The sequence below is a fragment of the Callorhinus ursinus genome, unplaced genomic scaffold, assembly GCF_003265705.2.
Source record: "Callorhinus ursinus isolate GAN/ISIS: 27379988/994484 unplaced genomic scaffold, GSC_fseal_2.0 scaffold10, whole genome shotgun sequence".
NCBI classification, from domain to species: Eukaryota; Metazoa; Chordata; class Mammalia; order Carnivora; family Otariidae; genus Callorhinus; species Callorhinus ursinus.
This window is the reverse complement of record NW_027397072.1, coordinates 81,389,679-81,406,398: the sequence shown is the minus strand read 5'-3', so window position 1 is coordinate 81,406,398 and position 16,720 is coordinate 81,389,679. Positions and strand designations below refer to the sequence as shown.

Here is a 16,720-nt window from a genome sequence, read left to right as displayed (position 1 = left end):
CCAGGAAAAAAAAAAAAATTCCCTCCCACCACCCCTCCCCCATTTCCTTAAAGTTTAACTTGTTCCCTGTTCTTGGAACAGATACTATTCTGTCTCACAGTAAACCCAGATGGCCCTTAAATGGCCAGGGCAGGGTTGGCAAACTGAGGAAGTAGTCCTTGCATGCTAGAAGCCCTTGCTCATCAGAAGGCATGAGCTCAGAGTTGCAGTCTGAACTCCCCCTCTGGTGATGAGGAGCCGGAGCGGGTAGTGAATGACCCGAGATTTTCCCCTTAGCTGGGTGTCTGCCCCAGGGCTGTTTCCCCTAAACTCTTCCTGCTTCTGCATGGTCCTATCCTTCACATGTTTCTGAAACACAAATATATCCTGTAACTTGAACCACTAACCCCAGCCTCAGGTTAACCAGGCCACTTGATTAGCATAAACGTCACATCGACATTGACCAAGTTGCTTTGTCCTCTGCACCCACATTAGCGTCTCACGTCCCCAGATGTACTGGTCCCAGCCAGACTCACTGGTTCTCTAGAAAGTATATGAAAGAAGTTGGAATCAAATACACATGTATAACCAATACCACATATCCGAATAAGTGAATGAAGTCAAAGATGGTGACACAGGCACACATGTAACAGTGACAGCTACTGAGCTGAATACTGAGCATCTATTCTCTCATTTTACCCCCATGATGTGAATATCATGCCAATCTGACAGATCATATAATAGAAGAGATTAAGGAGGTTATGTAGCTTGACTAATATCTTACAGCTTGTAAGCAGGAATTGAAGTTTAAACCCAGGACTACTGATTCCAAAGCCCTTACTCTTCAAAAATATAGTTTCTATGACAGATGCTGCTAGTTTCTTCCTCTAATATCCACCCTGGATATGAGAGGATGGATTATAGAAGCCCTGACTCAACGAAGCACAGCACTAGCCCACACAAAGACTACATTTCCCATCCCCCTTTGCAACTAGAAGTGGCCACGTGACAGAATTTAGGCCAATAAAACGTAGGTGGAAAACTAGGCTCCTCCTGGGAAGTTGACTTAAAAGTCTCCTCAAAAGACTTCAAAGTCTCCACTGGTCTTCCTTTCTGCTGGCTCAGTATGGACGTGGTGGGTGGATTGCAGCCACCATGTTGGGCCACAAGGCACAGGCCACTTGCTGACAGTGCTGGGGCGACAAGACAGGAGCATGAGTCCTCGGTGGCTTGGCTTCGTGGAATTGCTCTCCCATCCTAGACTATAGGCTTCCTGTGATACACAGCCAAACCTAATCCCAATATGCAAACTTTCCAAAGTTTATGAAAAGGACCCCAGGGAAGGAGCCCTGCTGTCACCAGTCCGCAGTGATACTGCGGACTCAACAGTTTCAAGCAGTTCTGAAGATTGACGCTAAGAAGTCATTTCAACTCAAAGGCAGGGGGAGCTGAGCAGCCTCCCTTCAGAGGGGAGCACCCCGCAAGACAGGTGCAGGCTTAGCCTTGAATTATGTGGTTTGTAACCAAGTTTAAAATTATTTTGACACCAGAAAGTCAGGCTGTGTCCATGCAGGGGTGGTGGTTAGCTGAGGCTTCACAGAGCTACAGAGCAGAAGGGGTCCTAGAGAAATCTAAGCCCCTCACTTTCTTTTTCAGGTGTTGAAAGCGCCTTGGACATTAACACTCTTCTCAAAATGGCACGTGTGGTCAGGGCGAGAAGTGGAGATGTTTCAACAAGGACCCTGTTCCAGCGGAACGAAATCCTAACATGTCCTCCTCAAGCAACAGCCATTCCCTACCCCCTCTTGGCCCTCCCCAACCCCTCCCCCACCTCGGGGACCCCTACAGCCAAGGGAATTGTGTTGGTTTCCCTCTGAGGACTTCGGCAAAATAGCTGCTTCACTGTGACCTCTTCAGGAAGTGGCTTCAGGCAATTAAACCACAAACACGGATCATTTTCAATCATCAAAACCCCAGGAAAAGGTCAGAACCAAAATTGCCATAGTGTGGGAAGTACTAAGTCTTTGGCAGGCCCGGAGGAAAGAGAATTTGTTCTGCCGAGGCTTGGAGCAAAACTTGCCTCTCCTGCCCTACTTTCTTTCAATGTATCTTTAAATTACAGACAATTTGAATTTCTGCTTGAATCTGAGTTGACCTCCTTACTGGAAGAAAGAAATTTTAAATTTCTGGTTCCAAGCTGGTTCCAAGAATTTGAGTGACTTTTTTTTTTTTTTTTTTTTGGTCACACAACCATGTTTTACTACACCCAGTGTTTGAAAACCAAGGAATGAGAAGAAAAGCAGGTCCAGGCATAAGGAAAGGACCAACAATGTGTGAAGAGTTCGAGAAGGAGAAAGAACACAGTAAGGTGGAAAGACTTGTTAGCACCACACTGAGCCCAGCTCTCCGGGCTCAGCCTCCTGATCACAGATGGGACACAGAGCCTAAGAGTATCTAGCTGTTGGCTTCACCTTCTCATTTAAATCTGAAAAGTTCCAACAGACTAGGAGGGTGAGAGAATGGTAAAACACCAGTATGTATTTCACCGCGATTCACTAATTATTAACATTTTGCTTTATGCCCTTTCTCTGTCTCTCCCTCTCTGTCCTCTCTCTATCTCTCTCTCTATATATATATCTACACACACACTCATATACATATGTACATATATACACCTACATATTTTTATATATACATATTTTTATATATATGCATACATATTTTTCCCCTGAACACAGGAAAGTTGCAGACATCCTCACACTTCACCCTAAAGACTTTAGAATTCGTGGAGGAACACATTTTTAGCAGACTGAAAACAAATTAGTAAGTAAATGATAGAATCATAGTTCCAGAAACAAATCTTCAGGCATTTAAAGTCATTCAACATCTTACTCTATAGTCTACTTTAATATATCTCTTAATCCACTGAGATTAAACTTTATTTCTATTGTCACCTTGTTACCGGATGTTTGTAGGCAACTGTCCATCTCTGAGTCAGGAGATACAGTCATCCAAGAAAGCAAAACAAAGGTAATAGATCTTGAATATTAATGAAGTCAAATAGTTATCAGGCCTGACGCATACCATTCGTCAACTCCAGTTTGTAAAATAAATCCCTAAAAACCAATACATGTTGTGGCAGGTGTGTGTTATAAAACCTTTTGACACCCGTGGGAAAATAAATATTTGCATCAAAGTGAAGCTTGGAAATTTTTTAAAATTCAAAGCAGAAGCAAAATAAGAATTATTGGGAACTCAATCTCTGGAAAGCACAAGACTTGAAGAGTTTGGGGAATAAGGAAATATAAATTAATAATACGGTCGTATATTTTTCTGCCTCTGAAACTAGAGGCAGAGAAATATAGGACCAGGTTTGAAGCAGCTTTTTTTGAAAATACACTGGCTCAAAGCAGAACCCTTGACGGATTGTCCACAGATTATTTTTGGTTCTACAAAAAAGAGAGAAGCTAGTTTCCCACCACACACACCCCCTCCCTCAGAATTGAGGGAATTCAGTGCAGCATAGTGGGAGTGTTTCTGGTCTGCATGGCCGTGTCAGAATGAGAGGACCTCAATGTCCTTGACCCTGGTGGGGCCTGGGGAGATAGGATTGTTTCCTAGGAGCCGTGGCACAGGAAGACCCATCTTTGGGCCACAATGGGCTGACTCTCAAAGGGAAAACTTAGAGAAGCTAACTAAGACTTGGCTCCACTAAGCGCTACAGGCTCTCTTTATATTTTACTTTCTGCCAACAAGTGTCCCTTCTCTCTAAAAGTACCCTTTCCCCGTCAAACCTTTTGGACTTGGCCAATTTCTGCCCCCAAGAAACATTGACTAAGAGATTCAGTAAATCAATCCAACTCATCTCCCCACTCATTCAAATCCTCTGGTCACACTTTGCATTCCCAGTAAGGCGGAATCATTCAGAGCCCCCAGCAGACTGGACCATCAACCAAAGACACTTCCTTCACCTTCTTCCTGCATCAGGCTCTCTCACAGGCTAGCCCCTGACAAGACCACTCCTCTAGCTCAGAATAATTGCCATCCTCCTACAAAATGACTGATGTGGAACTCCAACCACAAGGCCCTTGACAACCACAGTATGAATCCACCAGGCTTCAAGTCCTCCCAGCCTAATATTTGTGTAAGAGGAATTTTCTACTCTGAGCAATTCCAGAGAGCACCATTCAGGAGCCTAGTAGAGTGCATCATCCCCATTATAAACATGAGGCAATGGAAATAGACTCAGATACATTAAATAACTTACCCAAGGCCACAGAGCTAATGCAATGATAAAGTGGAATACAAACCTGAGTCAACACAATCTTCAGCCTTGGTACTCCTTCTCTGCTCTGTAGAAGCACCAGAACCCAGAGCTAGAGGTGGCTCCAGAAGCCATTAAGCTTAGCAGCCCACCCTAGCAGTCTTCCCAAACCAAGCATCCTCCATAGGGGGCCAAGTTTACCCCTCAATTAGACGGACACTTCCAGTCTTGGGAAGTACACATGATCAGAAACTTCTGTCAATTCAGAATGCAAATTTGCCTTCACCTAAACTCCACTCCTTGGTCAGATTCCACCCCACAAGGCAGCTGAGAAGTCTAGCTACATCTCACAGCAGTCCTGAGAGTTAGGGAGTCTATACAGGAGAGCACTGTAGAAAGCATGTGAGAGACCTGACTGAGAATCTGGTAGAGCAAATGGGAGTCCTGCCTCCCTTGTGGGCCAGCTGGATGGTTTGGTGCCAGGGGTAGATCATACTGCCTCTGAGAGGCTCAGTCTGCTCATCTGTAAAATGGCTGCAGCCTGACACGTAGCACAGGAGAGTCAGATGGCGTATGATACGTACAGAGGTCAGCACAGTACTGGCAAAGAGAAAGCACTCGACAAGGGGAAGCATTTTACAGAAGCAGACCCCAAAGTTCAGGAGGTGAGTAACTTTCTCAGGAGCACGCAACTGACAGAACTGAGGGAGAAGTCAGAGCTTCCCTGTCTGCATTCTTACTAAGTCTTGCTGAAGGTCCATCCCACAGCCTGAGAACTTTGGGTACCATGGTCAATAACTTACATAACACCAGCTACTACTTAGAAAGGTGTTCAACTTTACCTAGTGGAATCAATAAGCCTGATGCCTAAATCCATGTCATAGCAGTGTGTTTAACATGGAAACACACAATCATATATACATGCACACATGCAGGCAACACCTGCCATGGCATTCTGATGCCTTCATTCAGACTGACCTTTAAGCACACAGAGCAAGAGATTGAAGATTCCTGGAAGCTGGATTCACTCTACCATTAACTAGCTATGTGAGCTTAGGCAAGCCACTAGCAATTTACCCAATCTGGGTCACAGTTTCTTCATCTCTAAAATAAATACAAGGGCTGAGCGGCTGAGAGCTCCCAGGTCCTTCCCAGCTGCTAGAAGTCCTGGATTCCAAATCAGTCTGGATTTGCACTTAGGCTTCAGCCCGGGGCACAGCTTCCATTTCTAAAGCACCAAGTCAGGGGCCTCAATCAGATAACCACCAAATCTCATCAACTCACTTGTGTAAGTCTCAGAGTTAGCAAATAGCAGAGCCAGGACTCAAGACTTCTGAGTTCTCCTGGGGATGGAAGTCCTAGCTCCGTTGGGCTACACTCTGGTTAACGTTAGCCAGTAACCAGACACTCTGTGCTGTTATGGGACAGGAAGCACACCCTCTAAGCTGAAGGTGGCTTACACCCTCCTATAATCTAAGTGTATGTAGTAAACACCTCAGATATTTGAATTATCAGTCATCCAGAAAACTTGTCCATCTGAAATATAACTCAGACAGAGGAAACAAGGACAGAAAGACCTGAACAGCTAAAAGAGAGCCAATAAGATCCTGGCACAAAGGCACAGATATTTTACTCACAGAAGCAGCTTGGCAGCTCTCTTGCAGCACCTCTTTCTCTGTGTCTACGAGTGTTGTTGCTTCTCAGAGTGGCGACTATACTTTCTAAGGATGGCCACAATAGTATCTCCCATCTTAACGTGGCCTTCTGCGATGTGACTGGGCCACTCTGCCATCAAAATGTGGAGTCCAACTCACCTCCCTTGAATGTGGGCCAGCCTGTGACTGGAGTCTAACCAACAGAATGATGCTGGGTGAACACTTCCATCTGGTATCCGTGGGAGGCTTGCTCTGGGGAAAGCCAGCCACCATGTAAGCTGTCCAACTACCCTGAGACCACCTCGTAGGGGAGGCCACATGTAGAGGGTCTGATTCACAGTTCCAGCTATGTCTGGCCTCACAGGAATCCCCTCAAAGGCACCAGCCATGTGAGTAAAGCCACCTTGGACTCCCCAGAAGAGTCTATTCACTAGCCGAGTTTCACTGCTTGAACTCAATCAAACCACGTGGAACAGAAGAATCGCCTGGCTGTGCCCCTCCCAAATTCATGACCTACACAACATATGAGTTATAATAAAATGTTTGTTGTAAGCTGATAAATTCTGGGGCACTTTGTTATGCAGCAGTACACGACCAGAACGCTTAATCAAAAGCAGATTAGAGGTAGCAAATTAGAAAGAGGGAATGGGCTGGCAGAAGAGAGCACCCAGGGAAGGGAGAGGCAGCTGATGGCCCAATAACACAGGAGACAGAAATACATTAAGATAGATGCATGGTGGGGGCCGGGGGGAGGGGGGGGGAAGAAAACCATTAAGACAGTGCATGAACCAAAAAGTACAGCAATCAGGAGCCATTAAGAGCAGAAACCAGTGGTCCCCTCCACTTCCCCGTGCCCAACTGAGGGTATCAGGGTGCCACAGCAGAAAACAGTTGATGTTCGTGACGATTTCCCCGAATCACGAAGAACAGTTAAATTTTGTTCAGAATCCTCTTTCTCTAAGTTGGGACAGTACATACGTATGTGATGAGGATAATAGTTTAATTACCTTCCAATGTATTTCTCTTACTACCTCCAATTCTTCTGCCACTATGGCCCAAAGAAAAGGGAAGAGCAAAGCCCTCCTCAGAAAGGAGGGAAGGAAGTGCATGTGACATATTCCTCCCTGGTAGGAAGGGGAAGAAGAAAAGAAAGAAAGAAGAAGAAAAGGCTTTGGGGGGCTCCAGGGTAAAAGGAAGGCAACCACAAGAGGAAGTAGGCATATTGGCCTGCTCCCGACTCTGAGTTCAAAACCCGAATGCAAAGAGACAGAAGGCCTGCTAGCCTTAGTTTCTCACTGATGGGGAAGAAATCCAGATATTTCCCTGTGCTTCCTGTAGGGAATGGGAGGTAAAATTTGGTCTAATTTGGGGCTGCCATGATGAAGGACAAGGTGACCTGGAGCTGGATATTCAGTCCATAAGGAGCAGTGTGGCCAAATATGGAAACATGTCTCCACCAGTTGGTAAGTATCACTTACTTAAGCCCTGAGCTCTCTGCCCTCTGCTACTATGCCTTTCTTGGGGCTCCTCGGAGATCCTCCTGGTCCAGCAACAGATACTGTAGCATCTCTTCTGATTGGTTGGTGCTCGTCCCCTGCTGGTTGTCAAATATTTTGAGTATCACCTGCATAAGTGGTCAGTCGAAGCCAGAGGAGAAACGTGGCCGTGGCCAAGACACAGAGAGCCTGTGGAGCCAATGAGGGGCACAGTGGGCCCAAGTTGGCCATTGTGGTGGCACTGACCCATCTGCAAGATCAGACCGAAGGTTTTCCCAGCTGCAGACCTCAGCAGTAGATTCAGCAGGACACCCCATGACCAGCCAGGTTCAGGGACATCTCCATGGAAACCAGTGAAGGCCCCAGGCCATCAGGTGTGGACTGCCACCTTCCCCATCATGCCCTGGGGACATGGCTTCCCTACTCTCAGACTCCTTCCTGGCTAGAATAAAGCAATAGGTGAGAAACTCTGGAAGTCTGAGCATTTACCCCCAAAGAGACTGAATAAATCTAAGAGAGGCAGATGTGAGCCTGCAAGATGGAGATGACATAAACTAGTAGGTTTAATCCCCTTTCCTAATGAAAAGGGACCTCAAACACCAAATGAGATTCTGGTTAGAAAAGTTATGAAAGGTATATTTTCTGGCATCAGTTTGCAGTGGGTATAAATTTTCACCATGCTACATATATTTTAGAAATATATCCTTCCAGGGATGCCTGGGTGGCTTAGTCAGTTAAGCGTCTGCCTTCAGCTCAGGTCATGATCTCAGGGTCCTGGGATCAATTCCCACATCCGGCTCCCTGATCAGCAGGGAGTCTGCTTCTCCCTCAGCCCCTCCCCCTGCTTGTACTCTCTCTCTCATCAATAAATAAAATATTTAAAAAAATATTTCCTTCCCAAATTAAGTTGTCAAAAAAAGGGGGGATCTTCTCTTTATGCATTGAAAGATCATCTTCCATCTCTAGAAAATGTGCGCACCCAGAATGGCTTATCCTCTGAGGGTCACAGAAGGTGGCAGCTTTCCCCAGCCCTGTGTTCAGCATGTCCATACGAGCAGATAAAAGTCAAGCAAAAACGAACAACCGAAAACCCAAGCAATTTTTTTCTCTACTGTGTGGGGAAATCCCTTGCCACAAGAAAGCTCACTATTTAGCTTGAAGACAGCCCAGACTGACTGGGTTTTCCACAGACCCAAAAAGTCCCCAGAAGCCATTGGCCCTCCTCTGTGGAGGGAGTGGCTGGGAGTGAGCGTTCCATTCACACACATAGCCCCTCTGGCTACTCTCAGCGTTTCGACGCCCGACGACCTTGCCCCAGTGCCAAGAAGAGATCTGTGAAGCTGAACAGTCTGAGATCCTGCCTCCTCCCCTGCCACTTCCATCTAACTGAGCAACATGCCATGGTAGACAGACTCACGCTAACCAATACCTGGTACTTTTCTACTTTGGGGTACACATAGGATGCCACGTCTCTGTACCTTAAAGGGAGGCACAGAGCCACATGACTGGTTATAGCCATGAAAAGTAAATGGGAGGGACATGGGTCACTTCCAAGCCTATGCATTTCATTTCTGGTGTCCTACCCTCCAACACCCTTTTCTCTGAGCCCTTGTTTATTGATGGTGGCCACATAGGATTATCAGGTCATCCTGATAGGAGGCTGAGGTCTACTTCCATCCATGGATCCACCCCCATTGTGTCTCCATGTCTGTTTCTCCTTTGTTAAGTAGGAGAAACACCTATTTCCAACCCTGGCACCCATGTCAAAACAATCCAACAGATGGTCTCCATGAGTTCTCTTTTGAAAATGTTCTCAAGTAGCTATGATGAGCTGTCGTGGTCTGACACAGCTGACCAATGACAATGATACAGCATGAGCCAGAGAAACTTGTGTCGTATTAAGCTACCGAGATGTTTTAGGTTGTCTATACCTTGGACTGATAGGCACAGCAATCAAAGACAAGAATTAGGACATCGTATTCGTTTTCTATTGCTGTGTAGAAATCCCACAAACTTAGTGACTTAAAATAACACCCATTCATTAGTCATTCTGCCATGGGTCAGATGTTTGGTCTCAACTTGGAAGAAGTGTCTGCTGAGTGTGTAACGGACTATCAAAGCCCAAGGTTCTGTTCCATGTGTCTATTGGTAGAAGTCAGTTCCTTGTGATTGTATAAACTGGGGTCCCCACTTTCTTGCTGGCTGTCAGCCAAAGCCACTCTCAGCAGCTGGAGGCTGCCCCCTGCTTCCTGCCCTGTGGCCATTTCCACAACAAGACCGTTTGTTTTTTCAAAGCCAATGAGCAACATCAGATGTTGCTTCGTGTCTCTCTGACCTCTAGACCTTTTTTTTTAAAGAGCCCACCTGGTTGTGTCAGGCACACTCAGGAAAATTCCTTTTGATTAACTTCAAGTCAACTTGTCAGGGTCCTAAATTATACCTGCAACTGTGGTATAAGGCAAATCTAATCATGAGGGTGATACCCCATCACATTCATATAGTGCACCTTCATTCGGGGGAGGGGGAGTTATATAAGGACATGGATAGTGGGGGTCATCTTAGAATTCTGCCTACCACAGACATTTAAAAAAAAAAAACATTCTGATGAATATTAGCTCTAGAAAATCCAGGACCCTTCCAATGCTTTACATTTACTTCTTCCTTGCTCCCAAGTAATGAAACCTTGGCCCAAATATTCTGAAGCCCTGCTACTCAAAGTGTGGTCCATGGACCAGCAGCATCACTTGTGAAGAAATGCAAAATCTCAGGCTCCACCTCAGACTTAGGCATTGGAATTACGGGCATATCAACAAGATTTCTAGGCAGGTGAGAAGCTTTGGTCTTTAGATTGGCTTATTCTTACATAGAGTAGTCAGATGCCTACGTGGAGTGAGAACAGATATTATACTAAATCCCTGTGCCCTGATCACTGCAGCCCCTCAGTGTGGTTTCTGAAATTGTGCTGTCAGAATCGTATAATCTGATGATGATGATATTGAAGATGGTGATGCTAGCTAACATTTACTGAACATCAATAAATGCCAGGCAGTAGGCAAAAGTTTCCTTTAATTTCCCCAACAATGTGTTATTATTTTCATTTTAGAGATGAAGACATTGGGGCTTACGGGAGTTAAGTAACTCCTCTAAAGAAATACAAATAAAAGTGGGGGGAGGGCCAGGATTTGCCCTTCATCCCTTTCACTCGGAGGGTATGTGATCATATTGTCAGAAGCTGTCAAAGCCAGTCCGCAAATCACGAACTGGGACCTGGGCCAATTCAGCTTGTGAGTACGCATTATTCCACCAGAATGTTAATGTTAGTCTTCACTGAATGTCTTTCCCAAGAGACAAGCTCATTCCAGTTGGCCACTGGCCTTATCACTCATAGCTTCACAGATTTGACTTACTGCCTGGTCCCCGAGTACACTCAAGTTTGAAATCCCCAATGAAGTCCATGTATTCTTAAATTTCCCCTTGACGTTTCATGAAAACTTTGGGTGGTATGAACACTTTCCAGAGATCCTTGACAATAGCAAAGAACCTCTGCTCCCTACCCCATCCCTGTCATCTGATGAGTGAAACCAACATCCAGAAGCTAAGTTACTGGTTTTAAGATAATTGGTTTTAAGTTGGACTCTTTTGGCCCACAATCAAATGCCATAATCATTCACCTCCTTGTGTTTCGGAAATTGTTTATGCTTAATATGAAACAGAGGTTCTTAACCAAAGTGTGTTTCAGAAACGTTTGCAAGGAGTTTAATACAGATTCTCAAACTTCTCTCCTGTTCACGCTACTGGTGACTAAAATGCCCATTTATCTGAAATTCATCAGATAAATTACAGGTTCAGAACACAGGGTTTGAAGGAAGAAGGAGTCCCTGAAGAGTTAATAAAAGGTAGGACAGTAAGGAGTGTAAGAGATGGAATAGTGCAGTGGATCTCAGCCTTGGTTATACATCAGAACTGCCTGAAGGCTTTAAACACTACTAAAGCCCAGGTCCCAGCCCCCAACATTAATGATGTAATTGGTCCCAGGTACAGGGATTTTTAAGAGCTCCCCAGGTGATGGTAATACTCAGCCAGGGCTGAGAGCCACTGGAGCAGGGACTCTGAGATGCTAGAGGATCATCAACTCCACCACTGTTTCTCTTGTGGCCCCACTGGATTTGGCCCATCAGCCGGCCACAGAGGCTTCCATGTTCCCTTCATCTTTTTGCTGCCCTTTGCCACCCTCTTCCCTCCTATGTTAAGCAATGTTCCTTCGTAAGCGGAGAACAAAACTGGTAGGAGCCTGAGGTCAAGTTCCAGACACTGAGATACTTATTATTCCCACTGTGCCTATTTGTCCATCTGTTACATAGAACTCTCCTATTTAAGACCTCCAGCCTCTAGCACTCATGTCAAACCCGGCAGGTCCCTGTGAGTTCTGTTTTGAAAATGGCCTCAAAACGTTCTTGTCCTAAAACAACTCCCTGGTCAGTTTGCCACTGGATGTAAAACCTCTTGTTATCGCCTAAGCAAGTGGTTCTCAAAGTGTGGTCCCCAGACCAGCAGCGTCAGCATCACCTGGGACCCTCTCCCTCGGACACCCTGCATGCAAGTACTGAATCAAAATCTGAGTGGATCCAGCAGTCTGCTTACTAAGCCTCAGGGGTGCTAGTGCACCCTCAAGGTTGAAAAGCACTGACCAAAGCCACTGCCATGACCATGTGCCCCTGTCTGGACACCTGGTAATGGTAACAGAAAAAGACAACTTGAACACATACGACTCGAGGTTTGTCACTTGGGTTTTCATGTGACACTGACTCTGTTAACCCCAGGGGAGGGGAGGAGGGACGGGGTCTGAGGGTCTTGATCACACAGGGGTTTGTTGTGTAACAGCTGGGGTGTGAGGTCCGGCAGGGGCCAGAAGGTTGAGGGGACACCTGCTGGTAGGGCCTGGGAGGTGCTCCCAGGCAGCTGGGAACAAATAGGGCAGAGACTGTCCTCCCAGCTCCTCTGACCTTATCCAAGCTTCCTGCTGGCTTTTTAGGGTAACCAAAGAGGCTAAAGATGCAATGGAACTGGACAAAACTAATGAGATATGAGAGAAGGTGCTCTTTCTGTTTTGCATGTGGTGATATCGCACTGAGCCGGTAGGAAGGGGCCCACTGCCCTCTTGGGATGGCAGAGCTCAGAGAGACGGGCCAGGGCAAGAGTGAGCTTGGTGGGGCGGGGTGAACTGCAGAGACGGAAGCCGGCAGCATCCCCCAAACAGCTAGGAGGGCCTTGCAAAGTCAAGTCACTCAACTGCCTATTTACAGAAGAGGAAACCCAGACAGAGAGGAGCCTTGACCTGGATCACAGCACATCAGTGGCAGAGCTGGGGGCCATGAGGTAGGGGGCTCCTGAGGGAGCTGGGGTTCCACGAGGAGCAAAGGACTACCAAGGAGCGATTCAAGAGAGAGTGCCAAAGAGTGAGAGCCAACGTTTCGGCCGCACCCACGGTGTGCCAGGCTACTCCAAGTGCCTTACGTGATTCATACACATTTACTTTTCCCACCACCTTATGATCCTCCCCACTGAGTTCACTATTTACAGATGGGGACACCGAGAGGTTAAAAATAAATTGTGCAATTTATTTAATTATAATTGAGGATAAAAAGCAACTTTATTTTAAAAAATTGTACCCAGTGTTATTATTTCACAAGAATGAAGCAAGGGATGAAGGTAAGCTTAATGCTTCCTGGCTTTCCATTACTGGCAAGCTGCTGGCCACTGGGTAGATGATCTCTGTTCAAATGGTACCCCTTATTCACTAGAGTATAGAATTTTTTAAAGACAGTTATGATATGGACACACACGTGACATCATACACAGCTAGGAAGAGGCAAAGTCAGAACTTGAACACAGACCCTTTAGTCCCACGGCTCACACTTTCCCACCATGATCTGCTTGCTACTCCTCCAAGACAACCCGGAGCACTGGCGCTCAGCCAGCTCTGAAAGCTCGAGTGTTAGAAAAGTTATACCTACTTTTAAAAAGAAAACATGCCATACCGGAAAACCCCCTGACCTTCCAAAGAAGAAAGCCTCTAAATTCAGGGTAAGCCTCACAGGCACAGCCTATCCCAAGGTGACCTTTTTGCAGCTATGAATCTCCTTTAATTGGATCCCACAGCATTTTTACCTGTCACTTCGAATCATAGAAGATCCTCAGAAATCCTCTGATCCAGCCCGTTTTTGACAGAGACACTGAAGCCCAAGAAGGTCAGGGTCACCTTCCAACAAACAAAGGTTGAAGAGATGAGGAATGCCACCCAGCGAAGGCACCCAAGGTCCAGAGACATCAGGAAAGCCACGTGAAGCTCCATCCTGAAATGGAACCCAAGGGTCCTAACCCCCAGATTTCTCTCCTTCTCTCTCTCTCTCCCCCTCATTCTGTAATTCCCTCTCTCTCATTCTCTCTCTCTCTCTCTCTCTCTCTCTCATTCCCTCTCTCTCTCATTTTCTCTCTCTCTCAAAAGTCTCTTACCTGCAGCCCTGCATTCTTCGACCTTGTTGCTTCTCGCCTGGGGAAGGCTGCCAGGCCCAACTTTTACCTTCAGTGGAAACTCGGCAGTCCAGGCCGGGATTTATACCCCCGTCCTCCAGGGATTTCCTAATAGGGCTTGTGTCACTCTCTCTGACTGAGTGGCTGTGGACACACCTTTTCCCTCCTCATAGGGGAGCACCCTCCAGGGGACGGCACTAGGTGCATGATCACTCAGATGGGGAAGTGGCCAAGGAAACTGTGCGTAAGTTTCCCTATTTTTTCTGTGACTCGCTAAAACTTCCGTGCTTCAGCTGAGAGATGGTTTTAAAGTGATGTCTATTTTGCTGGCCCTGGCCCCATCAAAGAGGAAAGGAGGTCTTGGAGTCTTTAGCCAGTGGGACGGTTGATGTTCGCCTCCACAGAACATCCCTTCGGGAATAGGAGGGAAGTTAAGCTTTGAGTCCCCCGGTTTCCAGTCTTATATGATGTTTAATTGTTAAGTGAAGGAAGGGGGTGACTCTCCAAGTCTTTATTATCACTTGTGGGATTTGCCGAACTGAATAGTTTGTCCTCTGGAAATAGAACTTCGGTCCTAGGTCATGTCGTTACAAAACACACGTCTCCTCACTCCCCCTGAGAGGCCCAGAGGTTGTGTTGATGTCTCCTCTGTCCCCCTCGGCAGTCACCAGGTGGCCAGGCGTTAGAGAGGAGGGAGCCGAGGGGGTGAGCCTGACCCGAGGCTGCCGCAGGAGCTTGCCCAGAGCCCACTGGGACCCCATGCAAGTCCTCAGATGCACAGAGCCAACGGCAGCCCTCCCCCTACTGGATTCACTGCCCTTGCTGTCCGCCCAGACAGGCTTGTGCGACACCCCCCAGCTCCAGTGCCCTCCTTGATATGAACAGGAAGCCACGTGGGAGAGGATAAGAACTTGACCAGGACCAGGGCATGCGACTGCGACGTGAACCCTCTGGGTCCCCGTGTCTTGTTGGGCCATGGCATGGTGCAGGCAGAGGTGTGTATGGATCCCCCTGCTGGTGGATGGAAAAGAACACTCATCCAAATGTCCTTTAAAATCCATGTTCCTAACCTTAATGACACTTTCCGTCTAATTGACTCAGATACTGGGGTTCTTCCAGGTGAAAAGGCAGAGAAATGTTTAGAGACAAGTCTTAGGACTTTCATATCCAAAACAAAGGGCTCAAAGTTGAAAGAGCCCACGGGCCCTAGCTTTATCCTTTTTGCTAACAAGGAAGAGAACTCCCAGGGAATCATAGCTCAGATTGGGTCAACAAAATCTGAGAAAAATACAATGTTGGACCTAGATGGAAACTTAGAGGTGGGCACAAATTGAGGTCCAGCTATGTGTACTGAGCTGTACTGACTTATGTGACTTCGGGATGGAAGCCATTAATACCCCCAGAGTGGAGTCTGTTGGCCAAAGGGTAAATGTTACACTGTATCCATGTTTATTCTTTCTCCAAAGACCAGTTGAAGGGGGAATATCTGGTTTTGTTCCAAAATTTTGACGTGGTTCGATTGAAGTTCGAGCTATAAATTTTGGGTCAAGCCGAGTAACGTCAAGGGTGTAAATTCGCCCCCAAATACCTCATCATCCCGGGATGAAGGGTATGCAAATAACTGAGTCCTGTTCTTGCTCGCTCTGTGGTCAAGCAAACACACCAGCCCTAGGTAACCTTCCCTTGGCTGGGATCATGTTCGCTAGATAGCGCAAGGAAGCCCACAGCTTAATATAGCCAAGAGAGGAAGTGAAACCATGCAGTCTGCTGTTGGCCGTATTGAAGTATAACTGCTGATCTTGTGATCCATAAAGAGGAATTTACAGAACCTCACTTCTTCAATGGGAAAATGCGATCGTGAAGCCGCAAGAACTGCTTGAATGGCCCTTTCCAGAACCAATGCCTCAGACCCCACCCGTCACCAGAAGCGCTCACGGAACAATGGCTGCCCTCCCCACGCTCCTCCATGTCCTCTCCATCTCCATGGTCTGCACTGTCCTCTCCTCACTATCACCAGAGTGTTTGGTTCCATTTCTCCACCAACTGATGGGAAATGGACAAGGCACAGAATGTTCTGAAGTATCTCGAAATCCTCTGAGGTTTGAGGTGAAAGTAACCCAGGATGTTTATTGCAAGGATTGAAGCAATGAGTCTTCATTTTTTGAACCCAGGCCTTTCCCAAGTCTATTTTGGGTCAGAAATCAACAGCATCTTCTGAAAACCTCTGTGGCAAGGTTCCAACCCCCTTTCCTCCCCTGTGATGTGGAGGGTAAGGAACCGTGAGAAGGGAGCTTGGAGGAACAAAGAGCCTGTGTTGGCCACTACATCATGGTTTATAACAGACTATTTGTCCCTGGTTTGCTGGGACAGCCTCTGCCAAATTATCCGGCCAAATTCACTCATTCCTATCACGTGAGAGTCCTTCATGTGGATTCAAGAAAATATGGTTCTCAAACCCATAGGATCCATGTAGCAATCAGACCCCATAAAATTAAAATCCCAAGGCCTGTTCTGGTCAGCGGGCCAATAAGAGAAAAAAACTCTCGTGTCTTAGAGGCAGGGGAAACGTCACCCCGTCCCCATACATAATTAACAAATTCACAAACCACACCTGAAAATATTGACTGCCCATGGGCTTCAGTCTCATCTGCGAGAAGAGAGAGCTGAGGTAAACGAGGTCTGTATCAGTTTCCTGTCGCTGCGGTCACAAATTACCTCCAATAGTGGCTTCATCCAACACCCACTAACTCGCTTACAATTCTGGAAGAACTGACATGGGTCCGACATGGTCTCCG

At 46.7% G+C, this 16,720-nt stretch overlaps 1 protein-coding gene across 2 annotated transcripts in view; it reads right to left on the bottom strand.

Moving 5' to 3' along the window:
- Positions 1 to 14,071, bottom strand: part of IL1R2 (interleukin 1 receptor type 2) — a 33,111-nt gene extending 19,040 nt beyond the window's left edge. The window contains exons 1-2 of one of the 2 annotated variants that reach the window (XM_025869056.2): positions 13,908 to 14,071; positions 13,563 to 13,653 (exon numbers count right to left, since the gene is read on the bottom strand). In XM_025869056.2, the coding sequence (XP_025724841.2) occupies positions 13,563 to 13,579 (17 nt within the window). In that variant the 5' untranslated portion in view covers positions 13,580 to 13,653; positions 13,908 to 14,071. The remainder of the gene's footprint in view (positions 1 to 13,562; positions 13,654 to 13,907) is intronic. The other variant, XM_073897896.1, reaches the window with a different exon arrangement.
- Between the last annotated feature and the right edge of the window lie 2,649 nt (positions 14,072 to 16,720).